The following is a 23784-nucleotide window of genomic DNA, read 5'->3' on the forward strand; positions in this document are numbered from 1 at the left end:
AGGAGCTCCGTCATGTCCGACTGTTTGCAACCCCGTGGACTGTAGCCTACCAGGCTCCTCCCTCCATGGGATTCTCTAGGCAAGAATACTGGAGTGGGTTGCCATTTCCTTCTCCAGGGGATCTTCCCGACCCAGGGATCAAACCCAGGTCTCCTGCATTGAAGACAGACGCTTTAACCTCTGAGCCACCAGGGAAGCCCAATCTTAAATTCCCAGAATTAGAATTACTAGTGTCTTAAGAATCTGAATGAAGACTTTTCCCAAATTGTTATTCAAATGTGCCAACAAAAAATTGATATACACCAGCAAAGCATAGATGTATTTATTTTAGCAAAAATTGAATGGCAAAGGATAATTTCCACTTTCTTACTTATTAATTTGAAGCAGAATTTATCTCACTGATTTAACTGCTATATCCTTGATTATTCAGTTCGGTTCAGTTCAGTCGCTCAGTCATGTCTGACTCTTTGCGACCCCATGAATCGCAGCATGCCAGGCCTCCCTGTCCATCACCATCTCCCGGAGTTCACTCAGACTCATGTCCATCGAGTCCGTGATGCCACCCAGCCATCTCATCCTGGGTCGTCCCCTTCTCCTCCTGCCCCCAATCCCTCCCAGCATCAGAGTCTTTTCCAATGAGTCAACTCTTCGCATGAGGTGGCCAAAGTACTGGAGCTTCAGCTTTAGCATCATTCCTTCCAAAGAAATCCCAGCGTTGATCTCCTTCAGAATGGACTGGCTGGATCTCCTTGCAGTCCAAGGGACCCTCAAGAGTCTTCTCCAACACCACAGTTCAAAAGCATCAATTCTTCAGTGCTCAGCCTTCTTCACAGTACAACTCTCACATCCATACATGACCACTGGAAAAACCATAGCCTTGACTAGACGGACCTTGGTCGGCAAAGTAATGTCTCTGCTCTTGAATATACTATCTAGGTTGGTCATAACTTTTCTTCCAAGGAGTAAGCATCTTTTCATTTCATGGCTGCAGTCACCATCTGCAGTGATTTTGGAGCCCAAAAAAATAAAGTCTGACACTGTTTCCACTGTTTCCCCATCTATTTCCCATGAAGTGATGGGACCAGATGCCATGATCTTCGTTTTCTGAATGTTGAGCTTTAAGCCAACTTTTTCACTCTCCTCTTTCACTTTCATCAAGAAGCTTTTTAGCTCCTCTTCACTTTCTGCCATAAGGGTGGTGTCATCTGCATATCTGAGGTTAGTGATATTTCTCCTGGCAATCGTGATTCCAGCTTGTGTTTCTTCCAGTCCAGCGTTTCTCATGATGTACTCTGCATAGAAGTTAAATAAGCAGGGTGACAATATACAGCCTTGACATATTCCTTTTCCTATTTGGAACCAGTCTGTTGTTTCATGTTCAGTTCTAACTGTTGCTTCCTGACCTGCATACAGATTTCTCAAGAGGCAGGTCAGGTGGTCTGGTATTCCCATCTCTTTCAGAATTCTCCACAGTTTATTGTGATCCACACAGTCAAAGGCTTTGGCATAGTCAATAAAGCAGAAATCGATGTTTTTCTGGAACTCTTGCTTTTTCCATGATCCAGCGGATGCTGGCAATTTGATCTCTGGTTCCTCTGCCTTTTCTAAAACCAGCTTGAACATCAGGGAGTTCATGGTTCACGTATTGCTGAAGTCTGGCTTGGAGAATTTCGAGCATTACTTTACTAGCGTGTGAGATGAGTGCAATTGTGCGGTAGTTTGAGCATTCTTTGGCATTGCCTTTCTTTGGAATTGGAATGAAAACTGACCTTTTCCAGTCCGGTGGCCACTGCTGAGTTTTCCAAACTTGCTGGCATAGGGTGCAGCACTTTTACAGCATCATCTTTCAGAATTTGAAACAGCTCAACTGGAATTCCATCACCTCCACTAGCTTTGTTTGTAGTGATGCTTTCTAAGGCCCACTTGACTTCACATTCCAAGATGTCTGGCTCTAGGTGAGTGATCACATCATCGTGATTATGTGGGTCGTGAAGATCTTTTTTGTACAGTTCTTCCATGTATTCTTGCCACCTCTTCTTAATATCTTCTGCTTCTGTTAGATCCAGACCATTTCTGTCCTTTATCGAGCCCATCTTTGCATGAAATGTTCCCTTGGTATCGCTAATTTTCTTGAAGAGATCTCTAGTCTTTCCCATTCTGGTGTTTTCCTCTATTTGTTTGCATTGATCACTGAAGAAGTCTTTCTTATCTCTTCTTGCTATTCTTTGGAACTCTGCATTCAGAGTTTATTTACAAATAATCCTTGATTATTAGTAAAACTGAATATTTCCCTTAGGTAATGCTTTATAAATGCTGTTTTATCCTTTACTGAGAATTTGCAGTGCTTTTTACTTATTTTCTTATTGACTTTTACACACTCTATATACAGAAAAATATTAACATTTATAGTCACATATGTTGAGACTTGTTTTTCATAGTTTATTGTATTTTATTTATTTATATTATTTTCCTTTTGTCTTTAAAATCAGATAAATTAAACTTTAGACATTGCTAACCTAGATACATTCTGCCTCTCAAGTATACTTCTCAGAGGCCAGTCAGGTAATTAACTGTCTCTTAGTAAAGTCAGATCAAGTAAAAAACTATAAGGTCTGAAATTAAGTAGGGAAACAAAGGGAGACTGTTAGGCTCTCTAATTTTAATAATATAACAGATTTTGATTCTCTTCTAGTAGAAAGTCATTTGGAAAAGACTTGTATTCATTTGTTTTGAATTCAACTGGCTACATGTCTGACCTCCTACTTGCATAATAAAAACAATCATTTGACACTTGTCATATTAACAATAAATTAAAAAGAATTAACCAGAAACACTGTGATTTGTTAAAATGACAAAAAAGGGCAATATTCCATTCATTAAAAAGTGAATTTAAAAATTGTAATGGCAATTTCAAATTTGGGGTATATATAAAAATCATTATTTGCAGTAGTCTTCTTTTCAATACAGCTTCTCCCTTTCAAGTTTGTCCATATCTCTGGAAAATTTGTATGCAAACGTACAAGCCATAAAGTACACATAAAAGATTTTTCAAAAGTTAACTGTTTTATAATATTGCTTCAAATAGCAGCTTAATTTACCCACAATATGTCTGAATAAGATGAACTGCTGTAAAAGAAGACATCATATTGGCATGATGTTAACTTTTAGTTACAATATATTTACTCTCACAAAGGCACATCAAGTTACCAAAACACATTAAATGCAAGTTTGGACGCTTCTAATGATTTTTAACAACAACTTCATTATTTTTTCATGTCTTACTTAAAATTCACTTCTCCAGATATATAATATACTGAAGTGTTGGTGAAGGCATTATTCCACTATTTCACAAATAAATCTGGCAAATGATTAAAACTACAATAGAACTTTACATGAGAATAATTTTTCATGATCACTGTGGCAAAGACTGCTAGTAGTCCCTCAGTATTCATTCTCTACTTTTTCTATAGTCATAGAATTCCCCATTTTTGGCTAATATATGGCCATCTTAAAAAGACCAATTCTCAGTCTCTATTTCAGCTAGAGATTACTCTGTGAATGAATTTTGACCGACAGAAGGAAATGTTCTCAGCAACTTCAAAGAGGTGTCCTTTAAAGGAAAGAGCATACTTTTTTCTTTCTTTTCCTGCTTCCTTCATCTAGAGCACAAAGATGCTTCCTAGAGCTAGTCATTTTGGGCTAAAAAGCTGAAGCACTGTAATGAGGAAGACAGAACAGGGGGACAGACTAAGCCTTGATGACTGCAGAGCTGCCACACCAAATCCAGACTGCCTATGCCTACTTGAGAAAGAAATAAAGGTCTATTTTTTTAAGGCATGATTATTTTATAATTTCTGGAAGGCGATGTCATTTCCAGATAATATTCATCCCAATTAATCCAATTTCCATATCAGAAAATGATAATAAGTAACTACTAAAATCACAATAAATTATATGTGAGATAAATTTAAAGAATTTAATTCAGAAGATAGTGTACTTATTAAGAGCGCTGGAGTCTAATGAACTAGGACTAGGGTCTGGCTGGACATTTACTATTTATATGACTTTGGGCACAGTCCTTATTCTTTCTAAGGATCAAAGTTTCCATTCAGTAACATGAGGAGAATAATAGTAATTGTAGTGAAAATTAAAATGAGATAATGTATGTAAAAAAAAATGAAGCACAAGCATAATGTAAGCACTCAAAGTAAGTGTTATTGGGAAAATTAGACCACTACACATAAAAGACTGAAATTAGAACACTCCCTAACACCATACAAAAAAATAGACTCAAAATGGATTAAAGACTTACATGAAAGGCTAGACACTATAAAACTCCTAGAGGAAAACACAGCTAGAACACTCTTTGACATAAACTGCAGCAAGATCTTTCTGGATCCACCTCCTAGAGTAACGAAAATAAAAACCAAAATAAACAAATGAGATCTAAGTAAACCTAAAAGCCTTTGCACAGCAAAGGAAATCATAAACAAAACAAAAAGACAACCCTCAGAATGGAAGAAAATACTTACAAATGAAATAACTGACAAGGAATTAATCTCAAAATATACAAACAGCTCATGTAGCTCCATATCAAAAAAACCCAAACAACCTAACCAAAAAATTGACAGAAGATCTAAATAGACATTTCTCCAGAAGAAATACAGATAGCCAAAAAGCACATGAAAAGATGTTCAATATCACTCATTACTAGAGAAATACACAATAAAACTGAAATGAGGTATCACTTCACACTGGTCAGAATGGCCATTATCAAAAAAAACCTATAAACAATAAATGTTGGAGAGGGTGTGGAGAAAAGGGAAGCCTCTTCCACTGTTGGTGGGAACATAAACTGGTATAGCCACTATGGAGAACAGCATGGAGGTTCCTCAAAAAACTAAAAACAGAGCTAACATATGACCCAGCAATCCCACTCCTAGGCATATACTTGGGAAAAAATGATAATGCAAAAAGATACAAACATGTCAGTGCTAACTGCAGCACTATTTACAATACCCAGGACATGGAAGCAACCTCTGTTGTCCATCAACAGAGGAATAGATAGATATACATGGTACATGTATACAATGGAGTATTACTCAGTCATAAAAAAGAACAAAATAGTGCCATTTACAGCAACATGGATGGACCTAGAGATTGTCATAATGAGTGAAGTAAGTCAGACACATGAAGACAAGTATCATATGATATCACTTATATGCAGAATCTTAAAAAAAAAAACGGTACAAATGAACTTATTTACAAAATAGAGGTAGAGTCACAGATGTAGAAAACAAACTTATGGTTACCAGCAAGTAAGGGGAGAAGAATAAATTGGGAGATTGGGATTGACAAATACACACTACTATACATAAAATAGATTAACTAATAAGAACCTACTGTATAGCACAGGGAACTCTACTCAGGACTCCACAATGGCTTACATGGAAAAAGAATCTAAAAAGAGAGTAGATATATGTGTAACTGATTCACTTTGCTGTATACTTGAAACTAATACCAAAATTGTAAACGAACTATATTGCAATTTTTAAAAAAAGAAAACACCAACTTTTTTTTTCCCCAGCAGTTGTATCATTTTATATCTTCATCAGCAATGTATGAGAGATCCAGTTGCTCCACATCTCTGGTATTTTTGGCATTTTTTTATGTTAGCCATTCTAACAGGTATGTAGTAGCATCTCACTGTAGCATTAATTTGCATTACCCTAATGGCTAGTTTCATTCTAATCCCAAAGAAGGTCAATGCCAAAGAATGTTCAAACTACCACACAATTGCGCTCATTTCACATGCAACCAAAGTTATGCTCAAAATTCTTTAAGCTAGGTTTCAGCAGTACATGAACTGAGAACTTGAAGATGTACAAGTGGGGTTTAGAAAAGATAGAGGAACCAGAGATCAAATTGCCAACATCTGCTGGATTACAGAGAAAGCAAAAGAATTCCAGAAAAACATCTATTCTGCTTCACTGACTACGAGAAAGCCTTTGACTATGTGGATCACAACAAACTGTGGAAAATTCTTCAAGAGATGGAAATACCAGACCACCTCATCTGGCTCCTAAGAAAACTGTACAGATCAAGAAGTAACAGTTAGAACCAAACATGGAACAACAGACTGGTTCAGAATTGGAAAAGCAGTACAACAAGGCTGTATAGTGTCACTCTGGTTATTTAATGTCTATGCAGAGTACATCATGCAAAACACTGGGCTAGATGAATCACAAGCTGGAATCAAGACTGCTGGGAGAAATACCAATAACTTCAGATATGCAGACGATACCACTCTAATGGCAGAAAGTGAAGAGGAACTAAAGAGCTTTTTGATCAAGGTGAAAGAGGAGAATGAAAAAACTGGCTTGAAACTCAACATTCAAAAGACTAAGATCACAGTATCTGGTTCACTTCATGGCAAATGGAAGGGGGAAAAGTGGAAGCGATGACAGATTTTATTTTCTTGGGCAAACAGTGACTGCAGCCATGAAATTAAAAGATGCTTGCTCCTTGGAAGAAAACCTATGACAAATTTAGACAGCATATTACAAAGTAAGCCATCACTTTGCCAACAAAGGTCCATCTAGTCAAAGTTATGGTTTTTCCAGTGGTCATGTATGGATGTGAGAGTTGGACCATAAAGAAGACTGAGAACTGAAGAATTGATGCTTTTGAACTATAGTGCTGGAAAGGGCTCTTGAAAGTCCCATGGACTGCAAGTAGATCAAACCAGTCAATCCTAAAGGAAATCAGTTCTGACTATTCACTGGAAGGACTGATGCTAAAGCTGAAACTCCAATACTTTGGCAATCTGATATGAGGAGCTGAATCACTGGAAAAGACCCTGATGCTGGGGAAGACTGAAGGCAAAAGAAGTAGGGGGTAGGAGAGGATGAGATCGTTGGATAGCATCACTGGTTCAATGGACATCAACGTGAGCAAACCCCAGAAGGTAGTGAAGGAAAGCAAAGCCTGGCATGTTGCAGCCCATGGGGTCGCAGAGAGTTGGAGACAATTTATAGACTCAACAACAACAATGGCTAATTATATGGAAAATCTTGTCATGTTCTAATTGGCTCTCCTTATGATGGAGATGACTTCATCAAGACTTCTCTTTGATGAAGTTTTCTGCCCTTTTCTAACTGAATTGTTAGACATTATTGTTAGAATTACTGTTCAGCTTACAAAGTCCTTTATATATTCTACACACAAGTCTTCTGATAGATAGGTGATTTGAAAATATTTTCTTCCAGTCTATGGCTTATCATCTTTTAACAGGGTCATTCAAGAGCAAAAATTTTTCACTTTGATGAAATCCAGTTTATCAACTTTTTTTCTATGAACTATTCTTTCAGTGTCATGCTTAAGAACTCTTCACCTAAATGCAGGTTATGAAGTTTTTCTCATATGTTTTCCTAAAACTTTTACAGTTTTATATTTTACATTTTGGTCTATCATCCAATGTGAGTTAGTCCATTGTATAAGGAAGGAGATTTAAGTCAAGGTTTTGGTTTTGTTTTGTTCTGCCTCTGTATGCCCAAATACTCCACCTACCCATTTGTTGACAAGAGCATGTTTCTTTCACTTAATTCCTTTAGCATCTTGGCCAAAAATCAGTTGGCCCTTACTTGACTAAATCTACTGATACATCTCAACTCTCTGTCCTGCTCCCTTTATCTATGATCTGTGTCTATCCTTGGCCAGGACCATTCCATCTTGATTCCTGTAGCTGTAAGTAAGCCTTAAAATTAGGTAACATGATTCCTCTAACTTTATTCTTATTTTGTATTCCCTTAAAAATTTTTAAATCATCTTCTCTAGAAAACATCCTGCTAGGACTTTTCAAGAATTAAATACATAGATCAATCCGTGTTGAACAGACATTTTAAATATGTGAGTCTTCCATCTCCATGAACATGTCATGCCTGGCCCTTTACTTAAGTCTTCTTCGCTTTTGTTCATTAGCATTTTTGTGGTTTTCAGTACATGGAAATTGTTGTGTTCTGTTGTATTTATACCAAATGTTTCGTTTTTGAGCAACTGTAAATCGTATGTGTTTTAAAATTTGGTTTCCAACTGTTCACTGCCAATATACGGCAATATGATTGTGTGTACGTCTGTGTGTGTATGTGACAGAAAGAGAGAGTGAGATTCTGTATTTTGACCTGATATCCTACAACAGCAAACTTAAATTTTCAGAACTATCTTTTGTATTCTCTAGTGTTTGTAGATTCCTTGGGATTTGTTATGTAGCCAATCGTATTGTTTGCAAATGTGAACAGCTTTATTTCTTCACTCTAACCCATATGTCTCTTCTTTCCTTTTCTTGCCTTAAGTCTTCTAGTACTAAGTTGAACTGACTTGTTGAGAGCAGACATCCTTACCTTATTCCCCAAAGCAGACTTTTATCACTAAGTATGACGTTTGCTATATATTTTTATAAATGCCCTTTATCAGAGTGAGATATCTTATATTCCTAGTTTGCTAAGAGTTTTTAATCATGAAAGTGCTGAATTTTCTCAAATGCTTTTAAATCCTTGCTGATGGCTCCAACATCTGTGTCATTTCAAAGTTAGCTTCTGCTGATTGTCCCTTCTTACTAGAGTTGCATTTTTCCTGATTTCTTCATATGACAAGTAATTTGGAGCTGTAAGATGGACATTTTAATTAAGTAGGAATTATGACACTCTAATTTCTACTTAAATCTTTTATTTTAGTCAACCTGTTCACATTGAGAATGTGATCCTAGGCTCACTTTTGCGGTGGTGGGGGTTGTTCAGTTGCTCAGTCCGATTCTTTGCGACCCCTTTGGTGGACTTTTGTGGACTGTGGTTGAAATGTCAATTTAGTTTATAAAGTCTCTCCAGTACTCCTTGGTTTTCCCTATTTGCCTGTTACCTAGATGACAGAACTCCACCTCCCACTATCCTTAAGATGGGCTTGAGTGGGGAGAAGCAGTGACTCATTTCAGCAGGGCAGTCATAGAAAATAGGGTAATAAGCACGGGAGTGGAGAGTTGCGAAAGGTAACGTACAACCCACAGGCTGGCTGGGGAGGGTAGTACCTTATTACTGCAGGGGGAGTGGAAATCAAGAGCTCTAACCACAGGCTTCTCTGTGGAGAAATGCTTCTTCCTTTCTTCAGAGCACGGGGGAAAGCTGAGTTTTGCCTCAGAACTCTGAAGGGTAAGGGCACCACCTTATTAATGTAGAGTTGTAAAGGCCAGACTCTCACCCACAGGCTCTGCTGAAGGGAGTTGCCACCTTGAAACTTTTGGTGGGGTGGAAATTAGTCTTCCCTACAGGCTCTGCTGAGGAAGGGCACTACCTCATTACTGGAGCAGAAAAGAGCAGAAGTCAGAGTCTGAGCCACAGGCTGCACTGAAGGGGGACATCTCCCTGTTACTGCAGGTAGGGGAAGGGTGGTTTATGAGACAAAGCTCTGATTGTTGATACCTCTGCTGTAATGCCTGTTGGAATGGGAAGGGCTACAGATTTTATTGTGATGTTCTCCTACAGAACAGACAGAATAGGACGTTTCTATCTTGCTGGGCCATCCTCTGGCTAGAGAGAACAGGCTTTCCTTGGTATTATTATTTTGTCTGCACTCATTAGCATTTTCAGGTTGTAGTCTTCTCTACACCCCAGGCCAGGATTTATGGAAGGCAAGAAAAAAAGACAACCAGGGAACTCTCTCAATCCATGAATTTCAATGTCCCTAATCATCCACCTTCTGTTTCCTAACTTTGAGAGTGTTCTGACAGGGCATTTTATGGGTTTCGTCCAGAATTTTTGTTGTGATTAGTAGGAAGAGTAAACTAGAATGCGTTTACTTCATCTTGTTCAGAACCCAAACCTGTCACTTAGTTTTAGTCTACATTTTTGTCGTTCCATCACCCTCTACTCTCTAAGTTTCCAGAGGATACGAACTGAGGCTTTATTTATCTAGTAATTATTGGCCTGGCAAAAAGGATCATATCTGACATATCACTTAAGCTTAGTAGCTGTAAGAAAGTGGTAATACAGCTTCTTGATCTTTACCCACTATTAGGTTCACAATGTATTAATAACTATGAAGTCTGTTCATTCAATTAATAAAAATCTGTTTTATGAAAGGTTCTGGGGATACAGCAATTAAGACAGCTAAAATCCTTGATGTGATGGAACTTACATTCTACTGGCTGGAATAGGATGGAGAAAACTGCAGGCATATGAATACTGTATTCTCTTCAGATTGAACAAAACTCAAGTCTACTATATTCCAGTTAACGTTAGGAACATACATTTGAAAATCTGCAAATATTCAGAAGTCTATAAATTTGCAATTGGCTAAGTACCATAATTTTTTATCTCAGTACAATGGAACTTTGTTGATTTAGCAAACTAATCACCAACTACTTACCACATAGAGTTGTTTCCATAGACTGGCCCATTCTTGGAGAGTTGCTGTAACCTCAGTCACAATAGAATCTTCAAGTGGAACCACAGTTTCATACTGCCTAGAACCAGAGTCACAACAAACAGCCACATTATCTTTGATAAACTAGCAGAATACTGTCTACTGCCCTTTCCAAAATGTGTAAATCAAATTTAAATTCATGCAAATATAAAGAGAGGTACATCTAACTGAATACAGACTGTTGCAGTAATATGATAATATAAGTGAATTGATTTAATGAAAAAAACATTTAGGTTTTGTTATAAAAATCCTCAATATTACTTTTAGCAGTACTGTCATTAAAGATAATTTTTAAATTTTTTCCTCTAAAGGAAGACTACAGCATTGCCCAAGATTTGCTTAATTTTTAAAAACCATTTGTGTCCTTTACATGTATCAATAATGCAAATTAACTCATGCTCTGATGGAAATGGGTTGGGTGGGGGAGACTCAGACACTGGGTTTTGAAGTTTTACAAGCTCTCCCTTATACTGATAGTATGTTTTCCTAGAAACCTGTCGAGCAGAAGAATCCTAATCCTGGTTACAGAGACACTGGGTTTTTTTCCAACTACCTTGTAAGCAACATTCATTATGGCATCAATCCTCCTGCTAATTGCCAAGGATTTATCAGTGAGCAAAAACAGACAGAGTCTGTATCTTCAGAAAGCTCTTATTCTGCATAAAAAATTGGACAAGTAATCACAACAGACACCGACCATGATGAATCTAAGAAAGAAAACAAATTGCGCAATCAGAGATTTTAGCTGGGGGACATGACTTAAAGACAGGATCAGTGAAGCCTTCTCTGAAGAAAGAGCAATGCCCCCAAAATGCAAAAAGGTCAGGATCAAAGAGTTTGTTATGAAGGAGAGGTGTGGTGTCATCTGCAGAGGGAACGGTATACATGAAGTCACTGAGATGGATGAGAATTTCACATATCTAAGAACTTAAAGAAGGCTAGACTGACCTAGGCCAGCTCTCATAGGGACTCTTCAAATGATTCTTAAGATACCAGATCTTAACACAGGGAAAATGAATGAGAAGCTCCTGAAAGGCTGTTCAAAGCAGAGGCATGACTTGAAAACATTTTTATAACATCTGTGCCAATTTTGAGGGTTAATGAAATATTCTCTGGGACCAAAGATTTTATATATTGATACACTGAGGTAGATGAAACCTATATTCTGATTTGTTGGCCAAAGAGAATTATCATCCAGTTGGAAACAGCAAAGGAAAATTAATTTTAAAACTTAGCATTAAGTATCATTTCTCTACATGGCTAACAAACCCTCATTGTGTTCAAAGGTTACTTAGTATATTAATATTGAGTATCAATGAATACATATTACTTGATCTATGCTGTAAGGCCTTCTTTTTATTTTGTGTGATATATTCCAGCAGATTTAAAATAATCATCTTAGAATGATGCCAGAGCACTGTCCATATTCATCAAACTTATAAAGTGACTTTTCAGTGCAAGGCTGAGACTCAAACTTGGCACTACAGAAATAGAGACATAGGATATGTGAGCTGTTTTAGCAAGATTAATGCAGAACTGCTGTACAGGATCAGTTCAGTTCAGTTCAGTTGCTCAGTCGTGTCCGACTCTTTGCGACCCCATGAATCGCAGCACTCCAGGGCTCCCTGTCCATCACCAACTCCCAGAGTTCACTCAAACTCACATCCATTGAGTGGGTGATGCCACCCAGCCATCTCATCCTCTGTCATCCCCTTTTCCTCCTGCCCCCAATCCCTCCCAACATCAGAGTTCTTTTCCAATGTGTCAACTCTTCGCATGAGGTGTCCAAAGTACTGGAGTTTCAGCTTTAGCATCGTTCCTTCCAAAGAACACCCAGGACTCATCTCTTTTAGAATGGACTGGTTGGATCTCCTTGCAGTCCAAGGGACTCTCAAGAGTCTTCTCCAACACCACAGTTCAAAAGCATCAATTCTTTAGCGCTCAGCTTTCTTCACACTCCAACTATCACATCCACACATGACTACTGGAAAGACCATAGCCTTGACTAGATGGACCTTTGTTGGCAAAGTAATGTCTCTGCTTTTCAATATGCTATCTAGGTTGGTCATAACTTTTCTTCCAAGGAGTAAGTGTCTTTTAATTTCATGGCTGCAGTCACCATCTGCAGTGATTTTGGAGCCCAAAAAAATAAAGTCTGACACTGTTTCTACTGTTTCCCCATCTATTTCCCATGAAGTGATGGGACCAGATGCCATGATCTTCGTTTTCTGAATACTGAGCTCTAAGCCAACTTTTGCATTCTCCTCTTTCACTTTCATCAAGAGGCTTTTAAGCTCCTCTTCACTTTCTGCCATAAGGGTGGTGTCATCTGCACATCTGAGGTTATTGATATTTCTCCCAGCAATCTTGACTCCAGCTTGTGCTTCTTCCAGTCCAGCATTTCTCATGATGTACTCTGCATATAAGTTAAATAAGCAGGGTGACAATATACAGCCTTGACGTATTCCTTTTCCTATTTGGAACCAGTCTGTTGTTCCATGTCCAGTTCTAACTGTTGCTTCCTGACCTGCATACAGATTTCTCAAGAGGCAGGTCAGGTGGTCTGGTATTCCCATCTCTTTCAGAATTCTCCACAGTTTATTGTGATCCATGCAGTCAAAGGCTTTGGCATAGTCAATAAAGCAGAAGTAGATGTTTTTCTGGAACTCTCTTGCTTTTTCCATGATCCAGCAGATGTTGGCAATTTGATATCTGGTTCCTCGGTCTTTTCTAAATCCAGCTTGAACATCTGGAAGTTCACGGTTCACGTACTGCTGAAGTCTGGCTTGGAGAATTTTGAGCATTACTTTACTAGCGTGTGAGATGAGTGCAACTGTGCAGTAGTCTGAGCATTCTTTGGCATTGCCTTTCTTTGGGATTGGAATGAAAACTGACCTTTTCCAGTCCTGTGGCCACTGCTGAGTCTTCCAACTTTGCTGGCCTGTTGAGTGCAGCACTTTCACAGCATCATCTTTCAGGATTTGAAATAGCTCAACTGGAATTCCACCACCTCCACTAGCTTTGCTTATAGTGATTCTTTCTAAGGCCCACTTGACTTCCCATTCCAGGATGTCTGGCTCTAGGTGAGTGATCATACCACTGTGATTATCTTGGTCATGAAGATCTTTTCTGTACAGTTCTTCTGTGTATTCTTGCCACCTCTTCTTAATATCTTCTGCTTCTGTTATAAACTGGAATAAAATTTCTGGAATGTTCCATCTACTAGGTCTTCAGCTACTTTAATCATTGACTTTTATGGGAAACTTACATTGTTCCTATTTTAAAGTTCTAAACCTTTGGACTTACCTCAAATTATACAAATCCAAGTCTATACTAACACCAACATATTTTTCCTTGGCTATAATATAAAATCAATATTGTGAAAATCCTTAAAATTCAGATAAAGGGTTAAACACACACTGTTCCACAGACCAAGTGGAATGTAGTCATAAGACTAAGAAAAATAACCAAAAAAAGTGAACTAGTAAGTGGATTTCCAAGAAAATTCTGCATTCATGCAGAATAAAGAGTTTGTTAAAAATGAAAATTGGCAGTAAGAACATATACATATATATGTTCAGTTCAGTTCAGTTCAGTAGCTCAGTCATGTCCAACTCTTTGTGACCCCATGAATCACAGCACGCCAGGCCTCCCTGTCCATCACCATCTCCCGGAGTTCACTCAGACTCACGTCCATCGAGTCCGTGATGCCACCCAGCCATCTCATCCTTGGTCGTCCCCTTCTCCTCCTGCCCCCAATCCCTCCCAGCATCAGAGTCTTTTCCAATGAGTCAACTCTTAGCATGAGGTGGCCAAAGTACTGGAGTTTCAGCTTTAGCATCATTCCTTCCAAAGAAATCCCAGGGCTGATCTCCTTCAGAATGGACTGGTTGGATCTCCTTGCAGTCCAAGGGACTCTCAAGAGTCTTCTCCAACACCACAGTTCAAAAGCATCAATTCTTTGGTGCTCAGCTTTCTTCACAGTCCAACTCTCACATCCATACATGACCACAGGAAAAACCATAGCCTTGACTAGATGGACCTTTGTCGGCAAAGTAATGTCTCTGCTTTTGAATATCCTATCTAGGTTAATCATAACTTTTCTTCCAAGGAGTAAGCGTCTTTTAATTTCATGGCTGCAGTCACCATGTATAATGTGCAGAAATGTAGCTGAGAGTGTGAACTTCAGAGTTACATAACTTGGCCTCAATTCCTAGTTTCCCTTCTTCCTTGCCATGCTACTTTGGCAAAGGCACTTGAACTCTCAAAGCCTTGCCCACCTCATCTAAAATAATGGACAATCCCATTTTCTAGTGTGGAAATCCTAAGCATGATATAACAGCTAGAATCAAGATTGCTAGGAGAAATATCAATAACCTCAGATATGCAGATGACACCACCCTTCTGGCAGAAAGCAAAGAGGAACTAAAGAGCCTCTTGATAAAAAGTGAAAGAGGAGAGTGAAAAAGTTGGCTTAAAACTCAACATTCAAAGAACGAGGATCATGGCATCCGGTCTCATCACTTCATGGCAAATAAATGGAGAAACAATGGAAACAATGACAGACTTTACTTCCTTTGGCTCCAAAATCACTGCAGCCATGAAATTAACAGATGCTTGCTCCTTGGAAGAAAAGCTATGACCAACCTAGACAGCGTATTAAAAAGCAAAGATATTACTTTCCTGACAAAGGTCCGTCTAGTCAAAGCTATGGTTTTTCCAGTTGTCATGTGTGGATGTGAGAGTTGGACTATAAAGAAATCTGACTGCCGAAGAATTGATGCTTTTGAATAGTGGTGCTGGAGAAGACTCTTGAGAATCCCTTGGACTGCAAGGATATCGAACCAGTCAATCCTAAAGGAAACCAATCCTGAATATTCATTGAAAAGACTGATGCTGAAGCTGAAACTCCAATACTTTGGCCACCTGATGCGAAGAGCTAACTCACTGGAAAAGACCCTGATGCTGGGAAAGATTGACGGCAGGAGGAGAAGGGGACAACAGAGGATGAAATGGTTAGATGGCATCACTGACTTGATGGACATGAGTCTGAGCAGGTTCTGGGAGCTGATGATGGACAGGCAAGCCTGGCATGCTGCAGTCCATGAGATCACAAACAGTCGGACATGACTGAGCAACTGAACTAAACACAGTCATCAAGACAGTATGGTACTGGCACAAAACAGAAATATAGACTGTAGAACAAGACAGAGAACCCAGAGGTAAACCCATGTACTTATGGGTACCTTATTTTTGACAAAGAAGGCAAGAATATACAATGGAGCAAATATAGCCTCTTCAATAAGTGGTGCTGAGAAAACTAGACAGCTATGTGTAAAAGAATGAAATTAGAACACTACCTAATGCTACACACGAAAATAAACTTTAAATGGATTAAAGACCTATGTGTAAGACCAGAAACTATTAAACTCTTAGAGGAAAACATAGGCAGAATACTCGATTACATGAATCAAAGCAAGATCTTCTATGACCCACCTCCTAGAGTAATGGAAATAAAAACAAAAATAAACAAGTGGGACCTAATTAAACTTAAAAGCTTTTGCACAGCAAAGGAAACTATAAACAAGGCAAAAAGACAACCCTCAGAATGGGAGAAAATAATAGCAAATGAAACAACTGACTTAAATTCAAATTCAGACTTAAATTGAAGAAAGTGGGGAAAACCACTAGACCATTCAGGTATGAACTAAATCACATCCCTTATGATTATACAGTGGAAGTGAGAAATACATTTAAGGGACTAGATCTGACAGATAGAGTGCCTGATGAATTATGGACAGAGGTTCGTGACATCGTACAGGAGACAGGGATCAAGACCATCCCCAAGAAAAAGAAATGCAAAAAGGCAAAATGACTGTCTGAGGAGGCCTTACAAATAACTGTGAAAAGAAGAGAAGTGAAAAGCAAAGGAGAAAAGGGAAGATATAAGCATTTGAATGCAGAGTTCCAAAGAATATCAAGGAGAGATAAGAAAGCCTTCTTCAGTGACCAATGCAAAGAAATAGAGGAAAACAGTAGAATGGGAAAGACTAGAGATTGCTTCAAGAAAATACCAAGGGAACATTTCACACAAAGATGGGCTCAATAAAGGTCAGAAATGGTATGGATCTCACAGAAGCAGAAGATATTAAGAAGAGGTGGCAAGAATACACAGAAGAACTGTATGAAAAAGATCTTCATGACCCGGATAATCACAATGGTGTGATCACTCACCTAGAGCCAGACATCCTGGACTGGGAAGTCAAGTGGGCCTTAGAAAGCATCACTACGAACAAAGCTAGTGGAGGTGGTGGAATTCCAGTTGAGCTATTTCAAATCCTGAAAGATGATGCTGTGAAAGTGCTGCACTCAACAGGCCAGCAAATTTGGAAAACTCACCAGTGGCCACAGGACTGGAAAAGGTCAGTTTTCATTCCAATCCCAAAGAAAGGCAATGCCAAAGAATGCTCAAACTACCGCACAATTGCACTCATCTCACACGCTAGTAATGCTCAAAATTCTCCAAGCCAGGCTTCAGCAGTACATGAACCATGAACTTCCAGATGTTCAAGCTTGTTTTAGAAAAGGCAGAGGAACCAGAGATCAAATTGCCAACATCCGCTGGATCATCGAAAAAGCAACAGAGTTCCAGAAAAACATCGATTTCTGCTTTATTGACTATGCCAAAGCCCTTGACTGCATGGATCACAATAAACTGTGGAAAATTCTGAAAGAGATGGGAATACCAGACCACCTGACCTGCCTCTTGAGAAACCTGTAACCAGGTCAGGAAGCAACAGTTAGAACTGGACATGGAACAACAGATGGGATCCAAATAGGAAAAGGAGTATGTCAAGGCTGTATATTGTCACCCTGCTTATTTAACTTATATGCACAGTACATCATGAGAAACACTGGGCTGGAAGAAGCACAAGCTGGGGTTAAGATTGCCGGGAGAAATATCAATAACCTCAGATGTGCAGATGACACCACCCTTATGGCAGAAAGTGAAGAGGAACTAAAGAGCCTCTTGATGAAAGTGAAAGAAGACAGTGAAAAGGCTGGCTTAAAACTCAACATAAAACTTAAAATTCAGAAAACGAAGATCATGGCATCTGGTCCCATCACTTCATGGGAAATAGATGGGGAAACAGTGGAAATAGTGTCAGACTTTATTTTGGGGGGGCTCCAAAATCACTGCAGATGGTGACTGCAGCCATGAAATTAAAAGACACTTACTCCTTGGAAGGAAAGTTATGACTAACCTAGACAACATATTGAAAAGCAGAGACATTACTTTGTCAACAAAGGTCCGTCTAGTCAGGGCTATGGTTTTTCCAGTAGTCATGTATGGATGTGAGAGTTGGACTATAAAGAAAGCTGAGCACTGAAGAACTGATGCTTTTGAATTGCGGTGTTGGAGAAGACTCTTGAGAGTCCCTTGGACTGCAAGGAGATCCAACCAGTCCATCCTAAAGGAGATCAGTCCTGGGTGTTCACTGGAAGGACTGATGTTGAAGCTGAAACTCCAATACTTTGGCCACCTGATTCCAAGAGCTGACTCATTTGAAAAGAGTTGCTGTGAAAGATTGAAGGCAGGAGGAGAAGGGGACGACAGAGGATGAGACGGCTGGATGGCCTCAACGACTCAATGGACATGGGTTTGGGTGAACTCCGGGAGCTGGTGATGGACGGGGAGGCCTGGTATGCTGTGGTTCATGGGGTCGCAAAGAGTCGGACATGACTGAGCAACTGAACCGAACTGAACTGAAACAATTGACAAAGAATTAATTTCAAAAATATACAAGCAGCTTATACAACTCAATACCAGAAAAGCAAATAACCCAATCAAAAAGTGGAAAAGGGACCTGAAGAGACATTTGTCCAAAGACATAAAGATGGCTAACAGGCACAGGAGAAGATGCTCAACATCACTCACTATTAGAGAAATGCAAATCAAAACTACAATGAGACACCACCTCACACCGGTCAGAATGGCCATCATCAAAAAGTCTACAAACAATAAATGCTGGAGAGGGTGTGAAGAAAAGGGAACACTCTTGTCTTGCTGGTGGGAATGCAAACTGATAAAGCCACAATGGAAGATAGTATGGCGATTCCTTTAAAAGCTAGCAATAAAACCACCATATGTCCCAGCAATCCCACTGCTAGGCATATATCCTGAGGAAACCAAAACTGAAAAAGACACATGTACCCTAATGTTCACTGCAGCACTATTTACAATAGCTAGACCATGGAAGCAACCTAGATGTCCATCAACAGATGAATGGATAAAGAAGTTGTAGTACATATAAACAACAGAGTACTACTCAGCCTTAAAAAGGAATGCATTTGAATCCATTCTAATGAGGTGGATGAACCTAGAGTTCGAACCTACAGAGTGAAGCAAGTCAGAAAGAGAAATATAAGTACAGTATACTGATGCATATATATGGAATCTAAAAAGATGGCACTGATTATTTTTAGGGCAGAAATGGAGAAACAAACATATAGATCAGACCTATGGACATGGGGGGAGGAGAGGAGGGAGAAGGGGAGATGTATGGAGCGTGTAACATAGACATTTACAATACCATATGTAAAATAGATAGCCAATGGGAATTTGCTATGTGACTCAGGGAACTCAAACAGGGGCTCTGTAACAGGCTGAAGAGTGGGATGGGGAGGGAGATGGGAGGGAGGCTCAGGAGGGAGGGGACTTGGGTGTACCTATGGCTGATTCTTGTTGATGTATGACAGAAAACCACAAAATTCTGTAAAGCAGTTGTCCTTCCATTAAAAAATTAAAAAAACAAAACATGGTTTTAGCAATCTCTAGGGCTAAACAGATTGGAGCCTAAACCCCTCCTTCCCTCAGCCAGAGGTCAGGATCTGCCAAAAGCCCAAGGTCACTCTGGGGAAGGAGACCTAACACGATATTGTACACGGGGGCCTTGGAAGCAGATAGAGGCAACAATGCAAACACTAGACAGATGTGTTCAGAGGGAGAAAAGGAAGGGAAAACAACATCTCCCACTTCTGAAACCCAAAATTCTACGATATGTAAAGACGTCCAAAAAAAAAAAAAAAAGATGTCCAAAGGCTTAAAATAAAACAAAAGTTCTTCTCAGGATTTTATAAATCTGATAAACATTTTTAAATATTTGCAATGCTTAGTGACATGAGTAACTTCCATTTAAAAAAAAAAAGTATGAAATAAAAGCAAACATAAATAAACCAAGAATCAACAGATATGCAAAACAACCAAGCAAGAATTTTGCAAATGAAAAACAGTCAAAATATCCATCTATGGCCAAGTGGAATACTGAAATTATAAATAGATAATGGAATACTATTCAATCTTTAAAAGGAATGAAATTTTCATAGATGCTACAATGTGGATGAGGTTTGAAAACACTAAGCCAAGTGAAATAAAACAGACACAAAAGAACAAATATTGAATGATTCCACTTATATACAGACAGATAGCAAAAGAAAGGTTACCAGGGGCTGAGGGAAAGGAGGAATAGAGGGTTACTGTTTAAAGGGCACAGACTTTCTGTTTGGGATGAGGGAAAAGTTCTGGAGTTGAATACTGATGAAGGTCTGGACAGCACTGTGAATGTACTTAATGCCATCAGACTGTACACTTTAAAATGGTCAAAATGCTAAATTTTACACACAGTTTACCACGATTTTTTTAAATGATAAAAAGTACCAGAAGTAGGGGGGAAAAAAAAAACCACCTCAACACAAAGGATACATGTCAGTTAGAAGTCAAAAGAAAGTCAGCAGCAAGATATATATGAGTACTTAAGAGATAGGGGGATGAGGCAGAAGAACTCCAACATTCTCCTAACATAAATCCCAGAAGAAAAGAGGGGTAATGTTAGAGAAAATTGGGATTTCCTTTTCCTTAGCTGTCCTGCATTGTAACTCTCCTTCTGTGCTGGAGAAAAACCCTAACATAGAGCTGCCTTCCAGTATACAAGTGGAAAACGATGGATACTTGATTTCTCAGACTCCTTATGATTATAGCACAGGCTCAGGGCCTGAGCTCCAGCCACCCCAGACTTAGAAAAGAAAACCAATTATCCAAAGCAGCCGAGATTACAAAGAAATCAACTTGTTGGCAAGTACATTCAGTTTCCAGAGGCAGACGTTTCTACAGGAGCATCCAGTTTTGAGTTGGTAAGGCAAGGGCAAGAGGCAGAATTAACTAAATACAGAAGATTTGAGAAAAGACCTAAAGAAAGTAACAAGGTTAACCAGGCACAGTGTTCAGGCACAGGAAACATCATGAGCAAAACCCTTAAGGCAGGAACATATCTGACATGTTTGAATAAAAGGAAAGAAGCCAAAATAACTGAAGTCAACTGAGAAAAAGGGACAGCAGATGAGGTCACAGGGGTGACAAGAAGCCACATCATAAAACTTTGTAAGGCTTTGTAAGAACTCTGGTCTTTGCTCTGAGTGAGATGGGAGTCATTGAAAGGTTTTAAGCACAAGAGTAGCATGATCTCACTTATATTTTTAAAAACTGCTTTGGCAGCTGTATTGAGAATAAACTGTAGGAGGCCATGAATACAAGTGGGGAGAGCAGTTAGAAGGCACTGCAGTAACACAGGCAGTAAAGCGTATATCACAGAAAGTCCCCACTTCTCCTTCCATGTCAAGCTGCGACAAGTTAGGACATAGCTTGCCTTTTTCTAAGCTGTCTAATGCTGTATAAAGCACAATTCTATTCCATGGTCCTTGAGATGATCACATCCTTTGTACTATTCCTGGACAACTGACTCTCAATAACTCTCCCAATATTTCTTTGTAAGTGAAAATGTTAGTCGCTCAGTCGTGTCTGACTCTTTGCAACCCCATGGACTATAGCCCACCAGGCTCCTCTGTCCATAGGATTCTCCTGGTAAAGATACTGAAGTGGGTTGCCATGCCCTTCCTCAGGGGATCTTCCTGACCCAGGGACTGAACCTGGGTCTTCCGCACTGCAAGCAGATTTTTTGCCATTTGAGCTGGATGCCATTACAGATTCCCTTCCTATTCTTTCTCTCTCATCTGTTACCTCAAGGCCACAGATCCCCAACCATGTGTGCTAATGGTAATAACAAGGTTCCCAGAACACATACAACAGAAATCTATATGATTATAAGCAAAGTCTAACACTGTCTTCTAGCTCTGTCCTAGGGGGTAAAGTCTGAAGCTAGGTTGAGAGAAGTTTGATAAACAGACCAACAATGAGGTCGTATCTGACTCTTTGTTACCCCATGGACTGCAGTTCACCAGGCTCCTTTCTCCATGGAGTTCTCCAGGCAAGAATACTAGAATGGGTTGCCATTCCCTTCTCCAGGGGATCTTCCTGACCCAGGGATTGAACATGGGTCTCCTGCACAGCAGGCAAATTCTTTACCATCTGAGCTACAAAGGAAGCTCCAATGAGGTCAAGAGAAAATTTTTAAAAGAAAAGTACCAAAAGATAACTTGGCCTGCATGATCAAAAAGCAAAAGACCTTCTGGGTACTGCTGACCCACTGTTTCTCCTTTAAACTGTATTCCCAAGTAAGAGTTTTGTATGCTAGCGCATACAAGGAATGAATGGATAGATGAGACAATTTGACATACTCTATACTATCTATGGAAACACTGACAGATTTTATTTTCTTGGGCTCTAAAATCACAGCGACTGCAGTCATGAAATTAAAAGATGCCTTGCTCCTTGGAAGGAAACCTATGACAAACCTATACAGTGTATTTTTTAATATGCTTTTTAGCACAGACATCACTTTGCTGATAAAGGTCCATATAGTCAAAGCTATGGTTTTTCCAGGAGTAATGTACAGATCTGAGAGTTGGACCATAAAAAAAGGCTGAGTGCTAAAGAATTGATTCTTTTGAACTGTGGTCTGGAGAAGACTCTTGAGAGTCCCTTGGACTGCGAGGAGATCAAACAAGTCAATCCTAAAGGAAACTAACCCTGAACATTCATTGGAAGGACTGATGCTGAAGTTGAAGCTCCAATACTTTGGCTGCCTGATACAAAGTGCCGACTCACTGGAAAAGACCCTGATGCTGGGTAAGATTAAGGGTAGGAGGAGAATGGGGCAACAAAGAATGAGATGGTTGGATAGGATCATCGACACAATGGATGTGAGTTTGGGCAAACTCCAAGATACAGTGGAGGACAGGGAAGCCTGACCTGTTGCAGTCCATGGCGTCACAAAGAGTCAGACACAACTTAGCAACTGAAAAACAACATAATATAGAATTCGAAGGATAATCTCTAGTCAGGCAATCAGGGCTACCAAAAGCTGAATGTTTACTGATGCTCTGTGTAAGAGTTCAGAGCAGTTTTCTCTTTCATCTTCAGTGCTCAAATAGCCAAAAAACAAACTCTAGTTTTGATCCTAATCATTTCTGAATTACAAGGTCACTTGGATTTATGGCCTTTTATCTATATTAAGACAAAAAAGCAGGTTACTGACTTGGACAAAAATGGTAGAGATAGTAGAGACACCGCATAACACAAAAGACCTTAAGTTTTGCTCCTACTAAACCTCCTTTTGCAGCAGAAAAAGGCCTTTCTTCTCTACTGTGATGAGGGTGTTCTTACCTTGCTTGAAGACTTTCAGACTGGCTCACTCAAATGAGTAATCTTGCAGAGCAACCCAATTTACAAAAACATCTTATACCAACTATCCCCAATGTCCCATGAATTTGATCTACTTCCTTTCCTAGCCATTCCAAGATGAATGAGGTGTAAGGTCCAGGAGCTGCTCTTGAGATCAGCTCCATGGAGTTTTACTCAAGACTGATCGGGTACTGAACCAAGCAGGACCCTATAGGGCCTTCCCAGAACAGAATGCTGCCCTGAACTCCACAATGTCCTCTGCCTGGCTCTTGTCTGTAGACAAGTAGAGTCTGTAGAGTCCTTTAGCCTTCTAAAGAAAGTGAAGTCGCTGTCGTGTCCAACTCTTTGCGACCCCATGGACTGTAGCCCACCATGTTCCTCCGTCCATGGGATTCTCCAGGCAAGAATACTGGAGTGGATTGCCATTTCCTTCTCTAGGGTAATCTTCCCGACCCAGGGATTGAACCCTGGTCTCCCACATTGCAGGCAGACACTTTAACCTCTGAGCCACCAGGGATTCCAAAGAGTAAATTTAATCAGACAAGTGAAAAAATACAGAAATAAAGGAAAACAGTCAAGCAAGACAAGTTAGTAATAGTTCAGCAATTAAACTCAAGGACCTTTAGTTCCTCCTCAAGCACTGTAGATAGTAATATGAGCCATATCCTTTGTTG

At 39.5% G+C, this 23784-nt stretch overlaps 1 protein-coding gene across 1 annotated transcript in view; it reads right to left on the reverse strand.

Moving 5' to 3' along the window:
• Nucleotides 1–23784, reverse strand: part of DOCK3 (dedicator of cytokinesis 3) — a 261704-nt gene that overhangs the window by 215772 nt on the left and 22148 nt on the right. The window contains exon 4 of the mRNA XM_068983119.1: nucleotides 10417–10513. Within this exon, the coding sequence (XP_068839220.1) occupies nucleotides 10417–10513 (97 nt within the window). The remainder of the gene's footprint in view (nucleotides 1–10416; nucleotides 10514–23784) is intronic.

This window comes from Capricornis sumatraensis, chromosome 10 (genome assembly GCF_032405125.1).
Source record: "Capricornis sumatraensis isolate serow.1 chromosome 10, serow.2, whole genome shotgun sequence".
NCBI lineage: Eukaryota > Metazoa > Chordata > Mammalia > Artiodactyla > Bovidae > Capricornis > Capricornis sumatraensis.